Genomic DNA, 23027 nt, shown 5'->3' on the forward strand with positions numbered 1-23027 from the left:
AATGTGGATGTGGAGAAGAATGGAGAGAATTAACTGAGTCGAGTGGAAAACGAATGAGAGGGTTTTAGATATTGTGGGGGAGAAAAAAAAAACAATTTTAGACATTATTAAGACGAGAAAGAGAAACTGGCTGGGACATTAGATACGAAGGAACTGTATCATGAGGAACGTGTCAGAGGGTATGGTGGCAGGAAAGAGACGGAGAGAGCGAAGGAGACTACAATCAATGAACGATATCAAAACAGAAAAAATCATACGTGAAAACGAAGAGGTTAGAGGAAGATCGTGGAGCATGAAAGCTTCTGAGTTGCGGCAAGTGACCTGCCAATAATGGCAGAATATGTATATGATTTCAGAAGAGAAAATAGAACAGGTAACCAAATATAGGGTTGTCAGATTTCTACGTACAAAAATACGAATATTTTCGATTTTACTGAAAATTGTTGAAATCATTTAATTAAAACAAAACTATCTACTACAATATATCTATATATAGCAAGATTAATAATGAAATTAAAACTCAGCTGTCACGAAATTAGTATTCTGAAAGTTACAACAGCTAGACTAATCTGTTTATGTTATTTAAACACACATGACACTGACTTTTTGTTTCTTTTTTGAAAAATTTAATTCAAATTTGGTTTATTATGTGTTACGTTCTCGAATGTATTAAGCAATGGAACACTTATGGAAAAGAGGTGTCAGGCGTACATCTGTGATTGGGTTTTTAAGGTCAGACTTCTTGCTCAGGAATCGAAACAACGTCTTTCTAGTTTCACTTAAACGATTTTTTTGCTCACAATTCTCTCCACAAGCCTCTGTGGTTCTCTCACTGAAACCACAACTTGTTTCGTGAATTTTCACGTATCTTTAAAATGAAAAAGTACAAACTTCCAATTATTTTTCTTGATGAGCATGTAATCGGTTGGTACACAAATAGTAACTAATTAATCTATTTTCCGAGTTCAAAATAAAAATACAGACATTTGTCACTTTTTAAAGAATACCATAGGACGTGGACACAAGACTTAAAATACAAATTATCCTTTCGAAATGCGGAAGTCTGGCATCCCTACCTAAAAAATGAAGTGAAATCTAAGTTTCATGTCCCGCTATGCCGGCTAGGCTAAAGGAGACGATGATGATAAGAACTGAATGAAATGGTGGAATGAAGGAAGTGGGAGGAAACTGGAGAACCCCGAGAAAACCCACGGACACGGTGTTTGTCCACCACAAAGAACACTTGGCCCTAGTTGGGATCGAAACAAGGACCCCCATACACCAGAGGTGAACGCTCTACTACTGAGCCACTGCTAACCCTACCTAAGTAGCATCATTAATGAAGACTTGAAGCGCGAACAAGAAAAATGAAATGAAATGAAATCTGAGTTTTACGTCCCACAGTTATGCCGGTTAGGCGAAAGGGATGATGAGTAATGAATGAAATGGTGGAATGAAGAAAGTGGGAGGAAACGGGAAAACCCCGAGGAAACCTTCGCTCACGGTGTTTGTCCACAACAAAGTTCACTTGGCGGGAGCTGGGATCGAACCCGGGACCCCAAGCACAAGAGGTGCACGCTCTACCACTGAGCCACCGCGGCCCCCGCGAACAAGAAGTACAAACAAGGATAGAAAAGGTGGAATAATCTTTTAGGAACAAGAAAAACATTCTGTAGATCATTAGAGTTACGGGAAGACTAATCAAATGCTTTGTTCAGAGTATTGTTCTTACACAGCAGAAACGTGGATATTATGGGAAAGCGATAAAAAACGCCTGGAAGGATAAAAAGAGTCAACAATGTCGTCTGAATTTCTTGCACTCTACTTCATTTACCATCCACTATTATTGCTCTTTCTCTTGCCTCGCTAATCCACGTTCATTCTTTTGAAATTAGAACCATATTTTATAAAGACTATTGAGCAATGAAGGAAAAAAAAAATCGTTAACAGATATTCAGACAGGTTTTTAACAGTGAGCAAAGACATATCGACATGTAACACTGATAAGATATTGGTATTTACACAAAGCAAATTGTTTACCTCAACTGTGTTTCATATAGCACTACAGCATCAGTCACTTTTATTAGAATGCTGTTCAATCATATCAAAACTACATTTCCTTTACATTATTAAGATTATCACTGTGGTGTAACTCTTTCACCTGTTATTTATTTCTTCTAGCTTCAGGTGATAAAAAGAAATGAACATTTTATGTCTTAACAGTACAGGAAACAAATTATATCCCAACAAAAGCCTAAAATTGCGTAATAAATAGTGCACAATACATGCGAAGTTTACAAATCCCGCTGTTTACAGTACTATGAACATATGAATTATTGAAATGGGTTTCTTAAATATTAATCAAATATAATGGTAACAGTCATTTAAATAATGCACCTAAAACCTCCAACTTAATGCAAATTCTCTTCTCAAATATTTCGAGGTAAATGAGCAAATCTGAATACAATTAACAAATACTAAAATTCTTTTTGTGTGCTCTGGGAACTTTAACCGGATGACTGCTTCAGGATTTTGCTATTTCTGGCTTATTAAAACACCTAGGCATATCCAAATCAGCTTAAAGTGGGTCAAAATGTCTTCATTAACAAAGAAATACGTTCGCGTCGTATTGCATTAGACCGAAACGTCCAACATTAAATTTGAATGAGAGTAACCTCGCCAAGAATTCGGCTGTAGTTATAAACAGCTTTAATCAGCAAATGCGTATCTCCGGGATTTCAAATTGTATAAAGTAACATCATTTTCAGATTATCCCCAGTGCTACAAGCTGAAACATGTAGCTCTATCCATCATGACTTTGGAATTCACTAAAGGAATAATTAACACTTCTGACCAAAGTACATACACTTATTTATTATAACTAAACTACAGTGTAATGGTTTCGATAACTTAAAGTTATCTTCATCACACACTAACTGAAAGAGATATCTTCAGAGCATAGAAATATATACTAAAAGTGAACGTACTATGATTCATTGTTTGTATGCGAAGCCACCTGAGTCTTACTTCCACGGACCTCATCTGTCGGCCACCTGCCCTGACTTAATTACCTTCCACCTATCTTTTCCAAACATCTGTAATACACCTGTTTTTAATAATTGACAATTGCCTTAGGATAAAATAAAGATAAACACACGTGGAAAGGGTAATTAAGTAAGGCAGGTGGCCGACAGATGATGCCGGAGGAAGTAAGACTCAGGTGGTTTCCCATATAAACAATAAATCTTAATACAGTACTTTCGCTTTTAGTATATATTAGTTAAACTAGTCATATAGTAAACCACGTAAAGCAGTTTAGCTAAATGGCGTGTAATTTCTCAATTACTATTGAAACCAGAAGTGGTAGTAGATTTCTACCATTTCCGGCTTTAGTAAAGAGATTGAAGTGGAGATGGAATATAGTCTTGGTACGCTTGAAACCCGCTTCTCACTATTTCTCATCGCTTTTGTTCTATTTAGATCAATATTGAGATCGAAAGTTGTAGTGGATTCCTATCACTTCCGGTTTTAGTAGAGAGTTAAGGATGAAAATGAGATGTATTCTTAGGACGCTTAATTGATTGCAGAAAATGGCGTCTCGCTATCTATTACTGTTTTGGTCCTATAGTGATCAACGTTAAAACCGGAAATGGCTGTCTTTTCCAATTTCCGGTTTGAACAGAGTTAAAAGAGAAGGCGGTTCTTATTCTTAGAACGCTAAAGCGAGAAGCAGTTTCTCGCTATCACTTATAGATTTTCCTCTCTGTAGATCAATATTGAGACCGGAAGTTGTAGTGGATTCCTATCACTTCCGGTTTTAGTAGGGAGTTAGAGGATGGGAGTGAGATGTATTATTAGGACGTTTAATCGATTGTAGAAAACCGTTTCTCGCTATCTATTATAGTTTGGGTCTGTAATGATCAACGTTAAAACCGGAAATGATTGATTTGTACCACTTTCAGTCTGAATATACATGAAATCGATTCCTAAATTTGTTAGCCTCTACATCCTGGCCAAAATTGATGGTGATGCATTAAGTACTTATTGAGATTTTTTTTGGGGGGAGGGGGGCTTCCGTACGGAAACACGGACAGACAGAGTAAATGTATAAACGAAATTCCTTAAAAGACGATCGTTACTACTAATGTGTTTTTCTTCTTCTTTGAAAAAGACTAGCTGAATCACGTAAAAAATGAAAATATGAAGTGTAAAGTTCTTTAATTAGTGTCTGGCAGTCTATAGCAACAAAAGTGGTTGACGCAACTAACCATTCGATTAGGATTCCCAGAGCGCAAAGAAACAATAATAATTGCAAATCTTAACAAAAATTTGCCCGACTTTATGTGCATAAAATATATTTGAGTACACATTTCAAATTATTGACAACAGAAATTGCTTATAAAATTATCAGCATCTACTTAGATTACTGACTGTACAGTCACAGCTCAAAGAGCACATAGAATATCTCGAGTAGTGTAAGCAGAATTTCATTAACGATTGGACTCAATTATTCAATTTCTCATCCTTTGAGAACAAATATCTTAATACAGTAAATATTTATTTTTCCATAATATATTGCTCAAAAGGGGTTAAAACCCAAACCCTTCCCCTTGAGTACGCCACTGGATGTCTCTTACTCATATATCCAATGAACAATTTCGCAATTATATTGTTTCTCACTCAAAGATTATGTCTCTGAAGTACACAACCAATTGTAACGGCGAGGTATTTTGAGCGGATTACAAAATTATATACGAAGCTATGACCAACATGACTTTCTCTACAATATTGAATAATTACTTCTTTTTTAATGCTGAATTTATGAATATTACTGTTCATGTTTCTTCTGTAAATTTTCTAGAACTTAAATAATGCTACGAAGTAGTTGTCCTCGACGAACTTTTAGTACTGAAAAGAATTCTTGGACACTTTTCTACTCTTTAAATAAGAAAGAAGTCTAAAAATGTCGGTTCTCTTGTGATTACAACTACCTTGCTTAAAAAAAAATAAAAAATAAAAAATAAAATAAAAATCTTGCTCTGTAATTATACAATATAAAAAACAACTATTTCTCATAATTTGGCACTGAGACTCCTTTGGCAACATTGGAATGTTTAATACTGTGCGTTATCTTAGTACTCTTGTAAATTAGGAACTTAGTATTCAGCCCAGCAAGCGTTCAAAACAAAGAAATCTTTAATTATAATAAGCATAGTAATATAAACCCATACAATTATCATCACTCTGCATTTGATGATCTATAAAAGATGTCTTTTTAACAGGCAACTACTCGCTTAATTGATTCCTTATTTTCGCAGAACGGTTCCATTAAACCTCGAGTTTTGCCTAATTTCTACCGCACTATTACTCTACTGAATTTCCAATTTCCAAAGCCAACATCATTATTTCCTCATTCCTGCACTGAAATACCTTGTATTTTACAGTTAATTGTGAAATAATGATATCTGTTCCACTAACAAAGAAACATGGATTTTAATTTATATAAAATTAAGAATAAGTATAATTAAACTTTTCGAAAAGAGTGTTAAGAAAAACTATTTTACCTTACGAAAATTATGTTATTTCGTCTGTACAACGTTTCAATGTCTCGAAGTTTATTTTTAATATGCTAAGGAAGAAATATGTAACGTAAGAACCACTTAAAATGATCGCTCTATTCATTTCAAAATGAATTAATATTTATGGAAATTGTGACAGCTATGAAGTTAAGTAGAGTGCCTCCCCACCCTTAAAAGTAAAAGAAGAAATTAAGTTGTATGACTCCTTTGGTAACAAAATTAATGGCTGACAAAATTTTCCACAAATGTTAACTTATTCTGAAATAATTTTCGGACAATTCATTCACAAATAAAAACATGAGTTACATATTTTAAAAATCTATGTGTATCAGATATCTTAAAAAAAAAAAAAAAAAAAAAAAAAAAAACTAAGATAAATAATAACCATATTTTTACTCAAAATACTTGATAAATCACTTTTTCATGCAAAGAGAAATTTTACAATTGTTTCCTTGTCTAAAGATAACTTGCTTTTCCCAACATTTGCTATTATTTTTAATATTTTTTTTTTTTTTACTTGTCTGCAAATTATATTACTAAAAAGCGTTCTACCATCTTAATAGGTTAAGAACTCTAGAATACAGTAGCGACCTTATCTATCTATTTCAAGAGGAACATACAGAAATCGATTTTGCACTAAAGCTTACAAAATATTCTTATCACTTCGTTTCTTATTTCTAACTTTTTTCTAACATTTCAAGCCTTTTCGAAGTTCTTTTGAAGTGTAAAAGTAAGAACATGTTATGAGGATAAAAATGTAACAAAATATATTTTATCTAACAGCAGCATTTACAACGCTCATTAAGCATTCGATCACTCAATTGTTTCTTTGTTTAATTTTTACCCATAGGTTCATGTCAACTTTGAAAATGGAAGTAGTTAAGAGTTTCGAAAGCATTAGTATCATCAGCTTTGAAAATGGAAGCAGATACAGCTTTGGAAGCGTTAGCATTATCACGTTTGAAAGCTGAAGTAGCTAGACCCTGGGAAACGCTAACATCATTGACTTTGAAAAAGGAAACAATAGGAATTTACACAAACTTAATATTATCAGGTTTGAAAAACAAAACAGCTAGAACTCGGGAAACGTTAGTATTACGAGCTCTGAGAATGAAAACAATTAGGGCTTAGGAAACGTTAATATTATTAGCTTTGAAAATAGAAGCAGTGAGTTTTGGAAACGTTATCATAATCAGCTTTGAAAATGGCAGCAGTTAAAGCTTTGGAAAAGTTAGCACCTAAAACTAAAACGCAGACCAAAAGCCAAAAATACACGAACTTCTATTGCTGTTCACACGTATAACTTTTACACTTTCGAAGAACTCTCTGAACAGCTTAAAATATCAAGAGGAAATTATTAATAAGACACGAAGCAATGAGTGTATTTGTTCTGTAAGAACTACACACAGTTTCTGTCAGAACTTGTTCAAAATCAAAAATACAGTTTACCTACTAGCGTTATTACAATATCCATCTGAAATAAAAGCATACCTCTTGATTACACGAACTTTACACACATATTTTTTTTTAAATGTATGTCATACATCAGGTCGTAAAATAGGTTTCGTACAGAAGAAAAACTCCTGACAACTATGGCGTCTACACCTTCAAAATATAAACACCATGATCTTGAAAACTCCCGATCCTTCTTTACATATACTGGAAATTGCACACATTTGTAAGTTTATTTTATATTGTTTTCTTAATAAATAATAATAATAATAAAATAACTAGTTGTTAGTAACTATTGATTGAAGCTATAAAATACAAATAAGAAACGTGACTTATCTTGTACCTCCATTTTGGAAGTACAATTAAGGGAAGAAAATGGAAGTCACGTTTCTTAGTTGTTGATAAAAACTAATTGTTTTATTTCATCTTTTATATCATACTGTAAACAACAGCTCTCAACACGACTGCGTACACAACAGTTCCTTTACAGCAGATGTCTATCACTTTAATTCCACGTGCATTTAATTAAAGCAAAATTACAATCCACTCAACGTAGTATACTTCTAAAAAACTTCAGGTGAACGAGCTCATTAGTATCTGTTAGGTTAATAACAGAAAAAACGTAATAATAAAAGCAAAACGATATATACGAGGATAAGTCAAAAATCATCCGCAATGTTGCTATAACTTTCCTTACATTATTCATACTGACTTGTCCTCGTTTATTTTATTGTTATGCTTTTGTGGTCATGCTATGAAAGTTTGATCATAATTATACCATTTGTCTTCCTTTTGTTGCAGATAGATCATGGCCGCTCCATTATAAGTTTGCACCAAAGACTTTCGGCACAATACCGGAACAGTGTCTTGCCGCAATGGAGTGTTTACGAATAGATTGAAAAATTCAAAAATGGTCACACAAGTGTTACGCACGAGGAAGGGGCCATAGATGGTCGCCCCGCTTCTTCTTCGTGCGTAAAACTTGTGCGACCATTTTTGAATTCATCTTCGGACCACAAAAACCGGATCACTGCTCGTAGTTCCTCTTTGGTGCAAACTTCTAATGGAGTGGCCATGATCTACCTGCAACAAAAGGAAAATAAATGGAGGAATTAGAATCAAACTTTCACAGCATGACTACAACAGCATAACTACAAAATAAACGAGAACAGTACGAACAATGTAAGAGAAGTTATAGCTACATTGCGGATAATTTTTCACTTACCCTCGTATATCTATCTATCAATATCAATATCTATCTATCTATCTATATAGAAAGAGAGAGAGCTGTTGTTTCGGTACTTCTTGAATCACTTTAGATGCGACTAATAATAAAAAGCATCTCGCAGATCTACAATAATTTTCACTGAAAAATTAAAGTAAAATATACGGACCTGTTACGGCAAGAATGTTTTCAAAAAATACGCTATTACTTATGTTACTAATTAAAATTACGCTATAATAAAAAAAAATCCTAACTTCTATTTAACGATAGCTAAGCATAAGCAAAAATATTGACTATTAATATATTGCTCACTTCGAACTTACTACGTTCAGCGATAAAACTCTTACAGAATACACATTAATATTTGGCAGTTTCAACATCTATTTCATACTTATTTGTTATAAACGCAAATTATTCTTTACGTATAAATGCACATTTTGCATGTAGTAGTTTGTATATCGAACGAGTCATAGTATTTTTTGGAATTCTTATAAAGAAAAAAAATAAATAAATAAAGCTGCGAGGTTGGCAACATTTTTCTTTTCAACTGAGTTATAATTGCTTTTATTATTATTATTATTATTATTATTATTATTTTATAAATTTCATAGATCTTAAAATTCGATAACTAACTGATTCATATTAGTTTTGCTATCTTAAATAATTTGAGCTAGAAAAACACATCACTGAACACAATAACGTGTTCAGTCAACAAACTAAACATATTGGCTTCATGAGACACTGTAAAAACAAGAGAGAGTTGCATCTAAATATAACAGGATCCCGGAAAATGGTTCTGAACATTGATTGGCTGATCAAAACGGATTCAGCCAATCATAACAAAAGTTGACAAAAGTGAAACTAAACACACCACAGATCCATTTCTCTCCCTAGTCCGGTAGAAAACTAAGCTACAAATTACTTAATCTTTCTACCACATCTTTCCTAGTTTTCTACCAGAAAGCTAGGCTACAGATTAAGTTTCTAGTTTTCTACCAGACCAGGCAGGGAAATGGATCTGTGGTGTTTAGTATCACTTCTGTTAACTTTTGTTATGATTGGCTGAATCCGTTTTGATTAGCCAATCAACGTCCAAAACTATTTTCCAGGATTCTGTTGCGTTTAGATGCAACTCTCTCTCGTCTTTACAGTGTCTGATGAAGCCAATATGTTTAGTTAGTTCGCGAAACTGTCACACACTTCTTATTTTAAAATAACGTTGTTCTCTTCAGTATTTGTTTTTCTAGTTCAAGTTACTTAAAATTCGATTATACTCTTTCTTCTTCTTTCTATCCAAATCAAACTTGAACACACATTCCAAAATGTAAATTTTTCCATTCTCAATGTTAAGCAATTAAAAAAAAAAAAATACTGTAACAATCAAGCACTGAATTTTTATCAAGATACAAGAAGTCCAATAAACTATAACGATCAAGGTCGTTAAGTTATTAACGATAAACAACAGGACCGTTAAAGAATCGAACAAAAATTTCGTTGTATCTTTCTTTTTAATTCTTCTTTTTAAGTTCTATATATAAAGAGAAGCTTTCTTTGGAAGTCAGTAATTGGTGTACAGTCATATTAAAAAGTGTATTCTATCTGATAAAAATTTCTTCTGTTAATACTCCCTGAATGCATTAACAAATGATAGGAAACGATCCCTGTCTACAATATTTTGTTTTCTTTAATACAGAAAATCATTTAATTGACGTAACATATTGAATGTTATTGATAAAATATTTACCAGACAGAATAAACATTTTCACATGATGATACTAATTTTATTTTTTAATGTATTTATTCTCTTTAACAGTCATTAGAAGATTATGAACGAATTCCTCACTATAATTTTGAAAAGTGTAGCCAAGGCCGTGAAAAGGAATTTCAGAAGCCTTACAAATACCTGTCTGAAATATACGCCACACACAGTGCAAAGACTACGAAAATATATTTTTTAAATTTTAATTTAATACTCTTTTACAGTACCCAGCCATACGGCGAACTGTTCTGCAAATTTAACAATTAATCCTGGCATCTAAACGACAAATGCCTAACGAAAATTTAACCTGGACCTTCTGCACCAGATGCAAAAAGTTTACTCATAACGAGAAGATTTACGAAATTTTTGTTTGTTAATGGTCAATTTCTCACATTTTCATGTTTTCTTATTAAATGAGACACTAGTATTCTATTACTTAGAGTAATGTTACCTTTCTAAATTATAAAAGAACTTTTCCTTTTGCTGAATTATTATTATTATTATTTTAAAAAAGAAATATTGTATTAACAGTACAGTGCAATTAGAACAGACTGCCTTTCGCAGATAAACTGCGTAAACAAATTCTACATTATCAACGAGAATGTTACTACAATATCACAAATAAATTTAATTTTACACTATGTTTGAAATTACTGAATAAGATTTTAAAAAAAGAAATCATCAGCACCTTCGCTATTAAATATCTCCAAAACATTCAAATACCAAAAGTCACCATTTACTTTATCTACATTACTTGGTCCACTAGTCCTAAACGAGGGAAGACACCACAACACTTCATAAAAATATTCTACGCTTCATCGCTTTCATCAAGCATTCACAAATCTACACGTTCAAAAATCGACTTTTACATATATATTTCAAGGATTTTAACGAAATATACATCTCTAACATATAAAGTGGAGAAAACAATCGATATACAAGACCGAGATATTCTAATTACAGATACAACTAACAAATATCACATTATTTCATCATATGCTTGCAGATTTTCAGTGGAAGGGCTAGCTTCTACCCCGTTTTTCTCACAATCATGTACTTCTTTACAGTTACAAAAATACTGATTCATATTACGGTGTCAGTTACACAATTTTAATGAGTTTCATATTCAGTTAGAATGTTCCTGCCCTGCCTGACATATCAATACTAACTTACTAACCTTCAAGATGCCCTTTCTATCTTTGGTGGCGTGGTTATGAAATCAGCTTTGGAGGGCAAGTAGAGTACAGTGTCGATTTTCGAAATGATAAACAGGTTTAAAAAACATTTACTCTTCCGACAGTCAAAAAGGAGTAAAGGGATGCCAGATTGCTCAATGTAATTCAAGCCGTCCCTTTCTGGTCCGATCAGGAAGTAACAGAAATAAATTCAATTTATAGCTGTCACATCTATGAGAAAGTTTATGACCGCCGTTCGTCAACTACATAACCAATCGTAACAATCTCATTTCTAAACTGTCTACATCATGACCATTATAACTCTGTGAAGTTTTTTTAATGTAGCTCAAACAGTCTCTGGCTAATTTGATCACGAAGGAACAGAAATGTCTTCAACTTTCTAATGTGTACTGATTTTTGACCACTATTCCTCAAGGACATGATCTGTCATAACTACACCGTTTTAAAACCATTTAACCATCTACACTATTATCATCATGCATTTGCTCTTCAGTTCAAACCATTATTCTGGATTATGATCACGAAGAATTGGCAGCTAATAATAATATATGGGATAGTTTTTTAGCTACAATTTCTTCAAAGACATAATTAAAAAAATCTAACATTGTATGTGGCATCCAGTAAATATTGGGATAACCCGAACACGAAAGTTACAGATATGGTAACTACTTCAAACCGAATAAAGTATGGCTGGCACTAGGTGATAAAGTTTTGCTGTTCACTAATTTCAGTACAGAAACAGCGTAATGGTGGTGCAAAATTTCTCATACGAGGAGCTTCTAAACCTACTGAGAAATCATCAGCGACTGTTGCAAACATTTTGTAGTCTGTTCAAGTGTTTGAATGCTGTAATTACTTTCGTAAAAGTTGTGAATTCATCAGAGATAATTCGGCTGAAAAGTGTCGTTACGAGTGAAACCATACAGAGTGTCGAACAGATGATACTGAGCGATCGACGAGTTACGTATGTAAAGTCAAAATTCCTACTGGTAAAAGCAGAAGTTTCGTGGACATTATCATCAGGAATCGACTAAGTTTTCATGAACTTTCACGTCGGTGGATGCAGGAACAACTGAATTTTGTTGTCTTAATTGTTTTTATTTATGTATATTGATTACAACCAAGTTGTGGTTATTGTGTGTAGTGCTCAACAACAGAAAAGTTACTGCTGATTTTAGTGTTTTCTTTACAAAGAGGACTACGTTAAACAACATGTAATAATACTTGCATTTCTGAAGCCGAAGGTTCATTTAATGTCTGATGGTTGCACGCACCAGAATTGCTTGTCAAAATCATCCGATTCATGTACTCAGTGCATACAAAAGGTTAAGAGCCTGATATACTAAAAATAATACAAAATTTACCATTTTAGTTTGGCTTGTTTTTCATAAACGAAGGGAGATAATGAAAGTGAAACTTACCACAATCATAGATAATGTTATTTTGCAACAGAAAATATGAACGAGAAAAAGTTTCAGTGTTGCTATCCATAGAAATTACAGTGTTGCCAGAATAACATTTCCCCCAAAATCTAAGTTAAGGCAGCGACTAGAGGAACGAACTCTACTGCACTTGATTACGTATCATGTTCTTTTGGAATCCTGTGAACTACTTTTTAAATAACATTACTATTTAATTTTAATAGCTGTATGTTAAAACTATTTTGTTGATTACAAACTAAATACAACTGTTATTTAAAAAGTAGGTAACAGGATTCTAAGACAACATGATGCTTAATCAAATTCAGTTGAGTTCGTTCCTCTAGTCGCTGCCTTAACTTGGATTTTGAGGGAAATGTTATTCTGGTAACACTGTAATTTCTATGGATAGCAACACTGAAAATTCTTTAGGTTCATGTTTTCTGCTGTATAATAACATTATCTATGATTGTGGTAAGTTCCATTTCATTATCTCCTTTCACTTATGAAAAAAAGAAGCAAAAGAAAATGGTAAATTTTGTATTATTTTTAGTATGCCAGGCTCTTAATACGAACAAAATGCGCCAGATGCTATCTGTGTTAAAATTTTAAACATGTTTAAGAAAGGGATTGACGAACGCCATTGGTACTTTTATTTCCAAGATCAACTGTAGGTAATTTCTCGATTGTATGACTGCAGTACTGTTAAAAACACCGTAAGCCCATCGTTTTTGTTTGTCCAAAAGACTTTAGTAAAAATGTGATTAATTTTGTTACACAATGAATGCATAGATAAGTTTCTAGCTCACTAAATAAAAAAAGGCATAGGAAGTAGCACCTTCCACTGAAAGGTCGCAACGTTTCAGTTCTAATCAGAACCCCAATTCCATGCCACTAACTGAGACATAAATTATTGTTTTAAGAAATGTAACAATCGAAACATGGAAGTACAATTAGAGAAAAAACATTTATAAAATATCCTTTGCAGATGGAGGCAGGGGTATTCAAGCAAATCACAATAATGCTTGTAAACTTTGGTGTTTTGAAAGCAGTCCGCAATCTTGTTTTCCCTTTAAATAACTTCATGAATGGAAGATTTACTATCATCCTACCTCAAAACAAAGAAACATGTATATAAACAGCATTTGGCACTTCAAATGCAGGTACACTGAGATTAGGAATTATAGTGTTTATAAGTTTTCTCATTAGTTAAACACGAATTATCAGTACTCTTTTGTTTGTTTGTTTGTTTGTTTTAAACATTTCGTGACACCAAGAATAGAGAAAAACCTGAGAGAAATTAGGACAAAAAACAATTTGTCCTTTTAAATCCAATTATTTGATGCAATAGAATTAGACTGAAAGAACTATTAAAGTATTGGTACAGCTAAGACAAAGATATTTACTACATTGAGAAAAGAAATCAGAACAAGAATCATTTACCAACAACGTGAAGTCGAGATGTTGGACACTTTTTCGTTCTGAAATTCATTTTAAAATATTGCAATAGTTGAAAGAGATTTCGAATCAAAACACACTCAACGAGTTCAGCTCTCATAAACACCTCCAGCTTCTACCAGTCATTAACCTAAAATACTGTCCATACATAAAAAGAACGTTTTACCTTAATATATTCCATTGTACAATCCGCGGCAAAAAACCTGCAACATGAGAATGTAAGTTTATTGTGATACTACGCCTAACAGCACAGGAAATCAACATAACGTCTAAGTGGCACGAATCACGCCAGGATAAACCTCGACATCCTCCCGTGAACACTTATTTTGGAGCAAAAGACTTCGTCATTTCACAATAAACTTACATGATTATGTTGCAGGTTTTTTGCCGCTGATTGTACAAGCTTTGATTTTGGTAGACTTAAATCCGATTGAAACTACTCGCTGAGCAAAACAGTACATTTATATTGTAAAAATAATTAACGTATAACAGTTTCGCCAATTATTCACTTGGCTTCATTGCACATTATGAATACACAGATAGTGACAGATCTAATACAGGTGATTTTTTTTTTAACTCATGGATTTCATTTGGGTCTAGAAGTTCTAACTAAAGTCCGATTTCCATGCAGTTCGTGGCAAATGATCAAGGGAGGATGGGATATATATATATATATATATATATATATATATATATATATATATATATATATATATATATATATATATATATATATGGGACTATGGTGGTTTAAATTCATCCCGGGTAATATCGGCTACGCCTCAAGAAAAAAAAGTAAATTTCGCCAGTGTACCTTACAACTGTAATAAGATGTGGAGATGTGGTGCGGTACGGAGGTTTGAGTTTTCTCCGTTAGATGGCGACCTCGCAAAGGTAAACAGGAAACTGGGCCGTTGTATTGAGAATTGTGTCGTACATTTGTGTGTCATTGCGTGACTGTGATCAGGACATAGTGAGAATGGCGTACTCTTTGGAGCAACGTGTGCTTATTGTTAAAGGTTTTTTGAGAACATAATCTGTTGTTACTACACAAAGGGCATTTAAAAACAAATTTGTCTCACATTCTGCCCAGACAGGAACACAATATTGTCGCTAATGAATAAATTGAAAGAAACAGGATCGCTTCTGAGTGAGACAGGGAAGCAGTGGAGTATTGTGGAAGATGTCAGTTATCGACTTCTTAGGTCGCCTAAGAAATCTCTTCGTCCTTTGTCGCAAGAAACCAACTATAGTTATTCAACATGTCAAGAGGTAGCGAAAACTGCAAAACTAAGTACAAAATTGTATTCTGCAATTCCGCTTCGAAAATTCAAAACCTTATTTCAATTGTAAGGTACACTGGCGAATATTTGCTGTTTTTCTTGACACGTGACCGATATTACCTGGGATGAATTTAAATCAGTAAACATAGTCCCACAAATCTCCCATCCTTCCTTAATTAACGTTATTTGCCACAAACCGTATGAAAATCAGACTCAAGTTAGAAATTATAGATCCAAGTGAAAGCTACGAGTCAAAAAATCACCCTGTATAAGAGATAAGGAAAAATCCCTGATTCTTGAAACAGAAGTCATCAAAAGTATGGCGGAAGTGACAGAAGTAATCAAAAGAAGTTTGCTGAAGAAGTCTGAAGGTATTTCTACGTATAGAAAAGAAGCAAGAGGTTACGGGAGGTAATAAGGGAGAAGCGGAGAAAGAGGGAAGAAGAGGAAAAGGGAATGATGGAGAAAGGAGTAATATATAGGATCCAGTGTAGTAAGTGTGATATGTGCTATATTGGGGAAACGGGAGAGAGATTAAAAGAACGAATAAAACAACGTAAGGACAACACTAGGTTGGAGAGAGAGAGAGAGAGAGAAATGCAAAGTACAAGCAAGTTCTGGGCCGAGAGAACAGAAAGTTAGTCAGGAAATGGAAAGAAAATGAAATAAAATCTTTCAGTTTAACGTCCTACGATTGTGCCCTTTACGGAAATAGAAAGAAGCAATATTTATTGAAATAGAAGGCGACAGAGTCATGAACTGGAATTCACGACTTAAAACTAATGAACAATGGAATAAATTATTAAGGAGCCTTAAAGATTAAATAACTCAATTGTACAGGTTTATTTTTGTAAATTTAATATTATTTATTTATTGTTTATATTATTTATTAAGTATTCGTATTTAATAAGTTAATTAGAAAGGTTATTTTGTGAACTAGATTAGGTTTAGTTTTAAGATATGAATGTTTATGGTGTCAACAGGGGAGGAAACGGAATTAGCGATCTTTGTTTCTATTTTGGGTTTGTGAAGGAAATGAAATGAAATGAAATCTTTCAGTTTAACGTCCCACGATTGTGCCAGGTAGGCTAAAGGAGACGACGATGAGAGAAATGAATGAAAATGGTGGGAAGAAGAAAGCGGGAGGAAACTGGAGAACCCCGACAAAACTCATGCACACGGTGTTTGTCCACCACAAAGTTCAGGGTTTGTGAAGGAAGAGGATTGGCTGTGGTAGCCTACAGTAAGCAATCAGGAATCCGAGATTTTCTTTTTTGCTATTTCTTATTTTGAATCTGTCACTACCTGTATATTCATAGTATCTGATAAAGCCAAGTGGATAGCTAAAGAAACTGTTACACGTTAATAATTTTTATTGTTTTGCTCAGCGAGTACTTTAGATCATGTGTTTTACTTGTAATAAAATACATGGAAAAGAAAACAATACCCGAATAGTAGTGTAACAGATACTGCGAATACAGCCTGTAGGCTGAAGAGGGTGATTAATGAAATGAATGATTGGTGGAACAAGAATGTGGAAGGAAAAGTGAGAATCTCGAGGAAACACACTTAAAACTCACACGGCCTGATATCGACCAAGGGATCTCTCGCACCAGAGATGAGAGTTCTACCGTTTTGTCCCTTCATAGATCATAATATCTTAGATTTTTTTTCGCACGATTAACGGTGTATTTCACCAAGATGGTGCGCCCACTCACATCCAACGTAGTGCGCTCACGTATCAACGTTGTGTTTTCGAACAATAAGCTTGTCAGCAAAGACCTAGGCCTTCTCAATTACCGGACACATCATCCTGAGATTTTTATTAATACGGAGCTTTGAAAAGCAAATTTTATGTTAACAGCTCTTGACCCAAGAGAACATTACGAATGCGGTGAAAACATGATCACACTAGGTTAACCTTATTTCCTATGTATCTTACAAATGTATATATACAGGATGTTTCAAAACAACACCGACAACGTTTGAGAGGAAGACGAAAAGTATAGACCAACCTGGGTGCACAAATGCTTCCTTTCAGAGTTAGGCTGCCGAAAACATGAAAAATTGAACTTTATAGATCTCTAGCTCCAAAACTATGGGATCTATCGCAGTCGGGTCAAGACTTTACTTAGGAACTAGTACGTGCCCTATTCAAAAATCCATGTTTCAGAATCCTGCGGTACTTCCGCAATAATTTTTATAGAGGTAGTTGGTAACTACTTCAAATTATATGCCCGTAGCCAAACTCCCTCTATAAAAATTGTTGCGTGAGTACCTTAGTACTCCGAAAGGAAGCTTTTGTGCACGCAGGTTGGTCTATACTTTTCGTCTTACCTTGGTGTCATTAATCACTTCCCAAACGTTGTCGGTGTTGTTTTGAAACACCCTGTATATCGTTCGGTGCTTGTATATTGGTTTTATATTAGACACCCTGTATTCCAACGTTTAATAAATCAATTAAACTTAGCTTCCTTGGAAAATGGAGCAACGACTGGTATGGGACGACACAAGCGTAGACACATTTGCACCTTTTCATTTACCTTCAACATGCAAAGAGGCAGAAAATGCTACCGAGACAGCCTGTAAGCGAAAACAGGCGAAATATTCCAGACTGAAAGAAGATCATATGTTCATCGCCTTTGCTACTGAAACCACGGGGGATCTTCAGCCAGGAAGGTAGGAAATTCCTAAAAAAATATTGCGTCGAAATTATGTCTGAAGACGGGAAATCCGGGAAGTGGACCATTTTTATTTCAGCGTATCAGTTTAGCAATAGAGCGAGGTAATTCGGTTATCATTTTAAATTTTCTCCCTTCTTCTAAAATGAAAGCAATTCTAAACTTGAAATGAATCGAAATTTATGAAAACTCTGAGCTGAAGAACTTAATTCAGATAACTGGGGGCCTTGGACGAAAAGCGGAAACCCTATAATGACTAGGAAAAGACACAAGACATGCACAGAGAAACTCGAGCCAAGTTTCAGTATCAGTTTCAACAAACCCAAAGCAGCATGTCATTTTTCTTTACATACGAAATTATTGTGGGAACACTGTAGTCAATTCGTTAGAACTTTGGACTCATGTCCGCGTGGTCCCGGGTTCGATTCCCAATTTTCGGCGTCCACCCAGCGTCGTGAGGGAAACTAGGGAGCTACGTGAATAAGACATGATGGCCACTAGCTCTAGGAAGCTCCTGATGCGCCTGTCAGGGATAGGGCATCACAGCGCACGTGCTCGCCGCTAGTCTGGACGTAGTTCAGCCGGTCGCTAGTAGATGGCGCTGGAGCAGGCTTAGGCTCACAAATGGGCTGTTACGCAAAGTGGTGATGGTGGTGGTACAAAATTATTGTAATAAAATTTAATTGCTACAAAAACCTAGCTTTTAAACTCGACAGAAAGGTATTAGCAATACAAAAATGAACTGCAAAAAATAAAGTATAATGGGACAATTGTAAAACATATCAAATATAAATGCTATAACTTGACTTTCGGAGAGGGGACAGTTCCGTTAGTCTTCCCCTCTCTTCCATTTCTTTATAAGTTTACTGATGAAAAGCACTGGATCCGAAATATGGTATAATACTGTATAAAACATCCCCTATTTTAATTCTCATCTCAAATATTTGACTACAAGACTGGAGGCAAAAGAGCTGGAGGATTTATCAGAGCGACTCGAAAAATGCCCACAAATAATCGTACTTTCAAAAACACTTTCACTTCAGTAATCATATCGCTCGTGCCCTGAAGGAAAGGCACATATACACATCTCTCACCAATACAGACAATATCACAAAATCCTACTTTGTAAACGGGGCATTATAATTTTAAGACTAAGCAACACAAAGATCACACAGTGGTTTCTTTATCACTTATAACCTTAATTCCATCTTTGGTGATCTGTATTTTGACGCTGGCCACAGGCTCCTCCTGAGAAACCTCTGTCTCATTCGGTGCCTCTGTAGCCGAGCTCTCCTGTTCTGTGCTCACCTCAAGGCTATGCGTGGTCACCTTCCCATCAGCGGTGATTATCTGCATTGCTTGCCCCGGATAGCCCAGAGATTTCTTTTTATTCTCCTCATTCTCCGAGCTCACTATATTGTGCAACTGAATTTTATCTGTATTTTTTACATGCTCAATGCGCATATACGAGGTGCAATTATTCTTTGGGGGAACCAGAAACGATTCATTTTTATCATTAACATACATAGGACTAACTGGTTCCATATGTACATCGTTTGGTGAAGGAGTGAGAACAATGCTTTGCATTTCATACTTACTACTTAATCCACAAAGGAATGAATGCACAAAAGAGAAAGAGAGAGAACACACAACATTAAAAGATTAAATAAACTATCATTTTACATACTTATACTTTAATTATATGCTTTTAGAGAAATGATGTAGTTACAATAAGAAACGTCATAAAGCGTCATGGCTTATTTACATAAGCCATGAAGGTTTATTATTTATTTTTGTTATTTATTTCGGTTATTAACATTAAATCAGGAAAGCTTTACAAAGCAAACATCACATATAACTATATCAAAGTGAAGAAAAAAATATAAGAAACATTTCCGCCCACAATTACCATAATATGCTAATTAATACACATTGCCTTATGAAAGAAAATAATTTACATATTTTCAGTTAAAAGAATTGAGCAGAGCGAGCAAAGTTTTTCACAGAATAATTTCATTTTGTTCACAATACTCCTCCCAGGTCATTCGAACATTTTCCCTCAAATTTGCACCGTGGGGTTTTAAGAGAAAGGTTCTTACATTAAGATTTGAACGATTTGCAATGGAATGGAGACCTAAAAGCTACCCACACCTTAACACTGGAGTATACGTACCGTAATATTTGCCGTCACACGTACCAGATAGTTTGAATATTTTCCTGTAGAGTGCTATCTGTGATTATCTGTTTACATTGCCATGAGACTGAATTACGAATTTCCTATATACGATATTTCTTATTGGAGATTTCCGTACTTATATATATATATATAAAAAAAAAAAAGAAAGAAAGAAAAAAGAAAAACCAACTTCGAACCGTTACGTAAACTTTCGTATTTATATTTGATTTTGGATTATGTAAATACTATTCTCATAATTAGTTAATATGGAGAATTCGAAAACATTGAGAACGGCACACTCGACGGAACGAGCGTGAAAAGTTCCCTTCCTTGAATAGAGAAGGTTGTTTCAAATTTATGGTAACGAATTTGGCACCTTTACCAGCTTAAGAAATACCACGACATTACCAGTAGTTATTCTTAAGAGTGTCTTACGCTCTTGATTTTTCCCTGTATGGTTACAACTGCTGGGAAGTGATCATATAAATGTTAGTTGATTTCGGTCTTTGCAGCTTTGTGCATCTTCGGAGTTTGGAGGTAGATTAATTTCTCGAAATCGTCGGTTTGGCAAGTTGGACTCAGTCGCAAGAAGTAATTTTTTTTTTTTTATCATCTAGAAATTTTGCAAGCCATTTCCATTTTTCTTTTCTTTTCTTTTTTCTTTTTTTAATTTTATTTTATTAAGCGAATTATAGTTTCTGGCGATCATTAACATGGTTTCACCGGGCTCTCCCGAACTGGTCTTCTCGGTCAGAGCTGCTTCTTGTCCCGGTTTAGGTCAGTTGACTCTTAGCGTTAATTTTTTTCTTCATTTTACCGAAAATTCGCTGGACTTCATATTTCAAAAATTGAACCATTTTCTCACACTTAGTCAATTTCGCATACCACTTGTAATTCTCCTCTGGTTTCATGAAATTAATTAGTTTGTCAGATTTTTACACCCAACGTCATTTAGAAAATTCCGATGTCTCCTTCAAGGAATTATTCTCATTTAACGATATTTTTTAAGATAGAAATTTTCTCGTCGCTTCGTTATATCCAGCCGAAAGGCAATGATCTTTCCATTTAAAAAATTTCATTAGTTTTTGATGGACACAAGTGACTGAAATCTGACATACTTGATAGATACTATTAACATCAATGGACAGGGGGAGATAAATATAGTTTAATATTTATTCTCATTATAATTTTTATTATTCACTCTCGCTCTCTTTCCATGCGAGTCCTAACACTTTAATAAGTATCTTAAGCGGTTGGCCCTTTATTACTTTCAGTCCATTGCATTTTTGTACCAAATTGGGTCACTTTGGACTTTGCACGTTAAGCGCTGAGTTTTATTGACTAATGAGTATAATAATATCAATGAGTATCAAATGATAACATGAGAGCCATGCTTTATATAATATTAGTATAAATTCCGAACATGTAGTTCGCGTTATATAACCAGACCTTGTACTACTAAATGTAAATTTCTTTTAGTTTTCTTATCTAACAAATTATTATTGAAGTTTGAGTCTCATATACAATTGAAGTTACGATATCCCTGAATTATAATATAAAAAATTTGAGTTCTGAATTCCGAAACGATACATGAGATAGGGCTGAAGCACCGTGAATAAGATCCTAAAGCTCTGAAGCATCTGGCTACGTATTACATCTGATGGATTTTCGCTCTACCACCTTATACAGGATGGAACACAGTAGAAATTTCGCGTTCGATTACCTCTGACGTGCGTTTCCCTACACTAATGTTAGCAACCGTTTAGCGGCTGATACCTTACGCCTGTTAGAGTAGAATCATGGATTCTGGATAACTCATCTTCATTGGACGACTAGTGAAGCTGTGAGTTACAGAGATATTTCTCATCCGACCGACTTAGACGCAGATCTCTTCCTCTGGTTAGAGGATTAAAGTGAAACGTCGCAAGCAGTTGTCCGGTTGAAAGAGTATCTTATTTATCAAAACTGCTGCGCTCATTTCCACCTACCTTATTAGGTGCAGGTTGTTCACCTCTAACAAATTTGACTATCCCCTGAATCTCAGTTTCCACTGAAGGAGACAGCGTTGAAGTAGTTTGACTAAGTCTGTTCCACTATCGAATATACGCAGCTATCGACGACACAACACTCATTTCAACAACGGGAACCCACAAACATCTATTGGATATGAATCAGGAGATTTCACAGAAATATTTACTTACACAGTATCTGTCCACCACAAAGCCCACTTCACGGGAGCAGGGATTGAGCTAGGGAGCCAACATGCCGGAGGGGAACGCTCTACCACCGATTCAACGGAACCCTTGTACGCTAAAGAGGACGGATGATTATTGAAAGTGAACGACTATGAAAAATTGATAGAATAAGAATGTGGGAGGAAACAAAAGAACCCTCAGAAAACTCATGGTCACGTCAGAAATTCACATGGGCTGGGATTGAATCAGCGAACCCTCGCTAGGGCCAGAGGTGAGCATTCTATCACTAAACCACCATGCTCCCACGTTGATCGCATGCTCGCTCAGTTCAATTTTGCACTTCAAATGCCATTACCTACTATAGCGTAACTTCAATGACTTGATGTCTATGATTATAAAGTAACAAAAGAAACACCGACCAAAGCTTCAACAACACTGTATTTTAAACTAAAATGTGTAACGGTATCGGATATCTAACTATCCTGATTATGGTTATCTGATGAAGGATATGTTAGATATCCGAAACCGTTACACATTATAGTTTAAAATACAGTGTGTGTTGAAGCTTTGGTCAGTGTTTCTTTTGTTACAATATCCAATACAAA

At 34.7% G+C, this 23027-nt stretch overlaps 1 protein-coding gene across 3 annotated transcripts in view; it reads right to left on the minus strand.

Annotated features, from left to right (window-relative positions):
* Nmnat (nicotinamide mononucleotide adenylyltransferase) overlaps nucleotides 1-23027 on the minus strand; it is a 76001-nt gene that overhangs the window by 17918 nt on the left and 35056 nt on the right. The window contains exon 8 of one of the 3 annotated variants that reach the window (XR_014127850.1): nucleotides 7071-7238. The exons of 1 other annotated variant lie outside the window; for it this stretch is intronic. Coding sequence is in view for 1 of the 2 variants with exons in the window: in XM_081734689.1 (XP_081590815.1) it covers nucleotides 19360-19648 (289 nt within the window). In the remaining variant the exon portion in view is untranslated. Of the gene's footprint in view, nucleotides 1-7070; nucleotides 7239-19359; nucleotides 19649-23027 lie in introns of all 3 variants that reach the window. One more of the 3 variants, XM_081734689.1, reaches the window with a different exon arrangement.

This window comes from Thermobia domestica, chromosome 12 (genome assembly GCF_964235325.1).
Source record: "Thermobia domestica chromosome 12, izTheDome1.hap1.1, whole genome shotgun sequence".
In the NCBI taxonomy this organism is placed as follows: Eukaryota; Metazoa; Arthropoda; class Insecta; order Zygentoma; family Lepismatidae; genus Thermobia; species Thermobia domestica.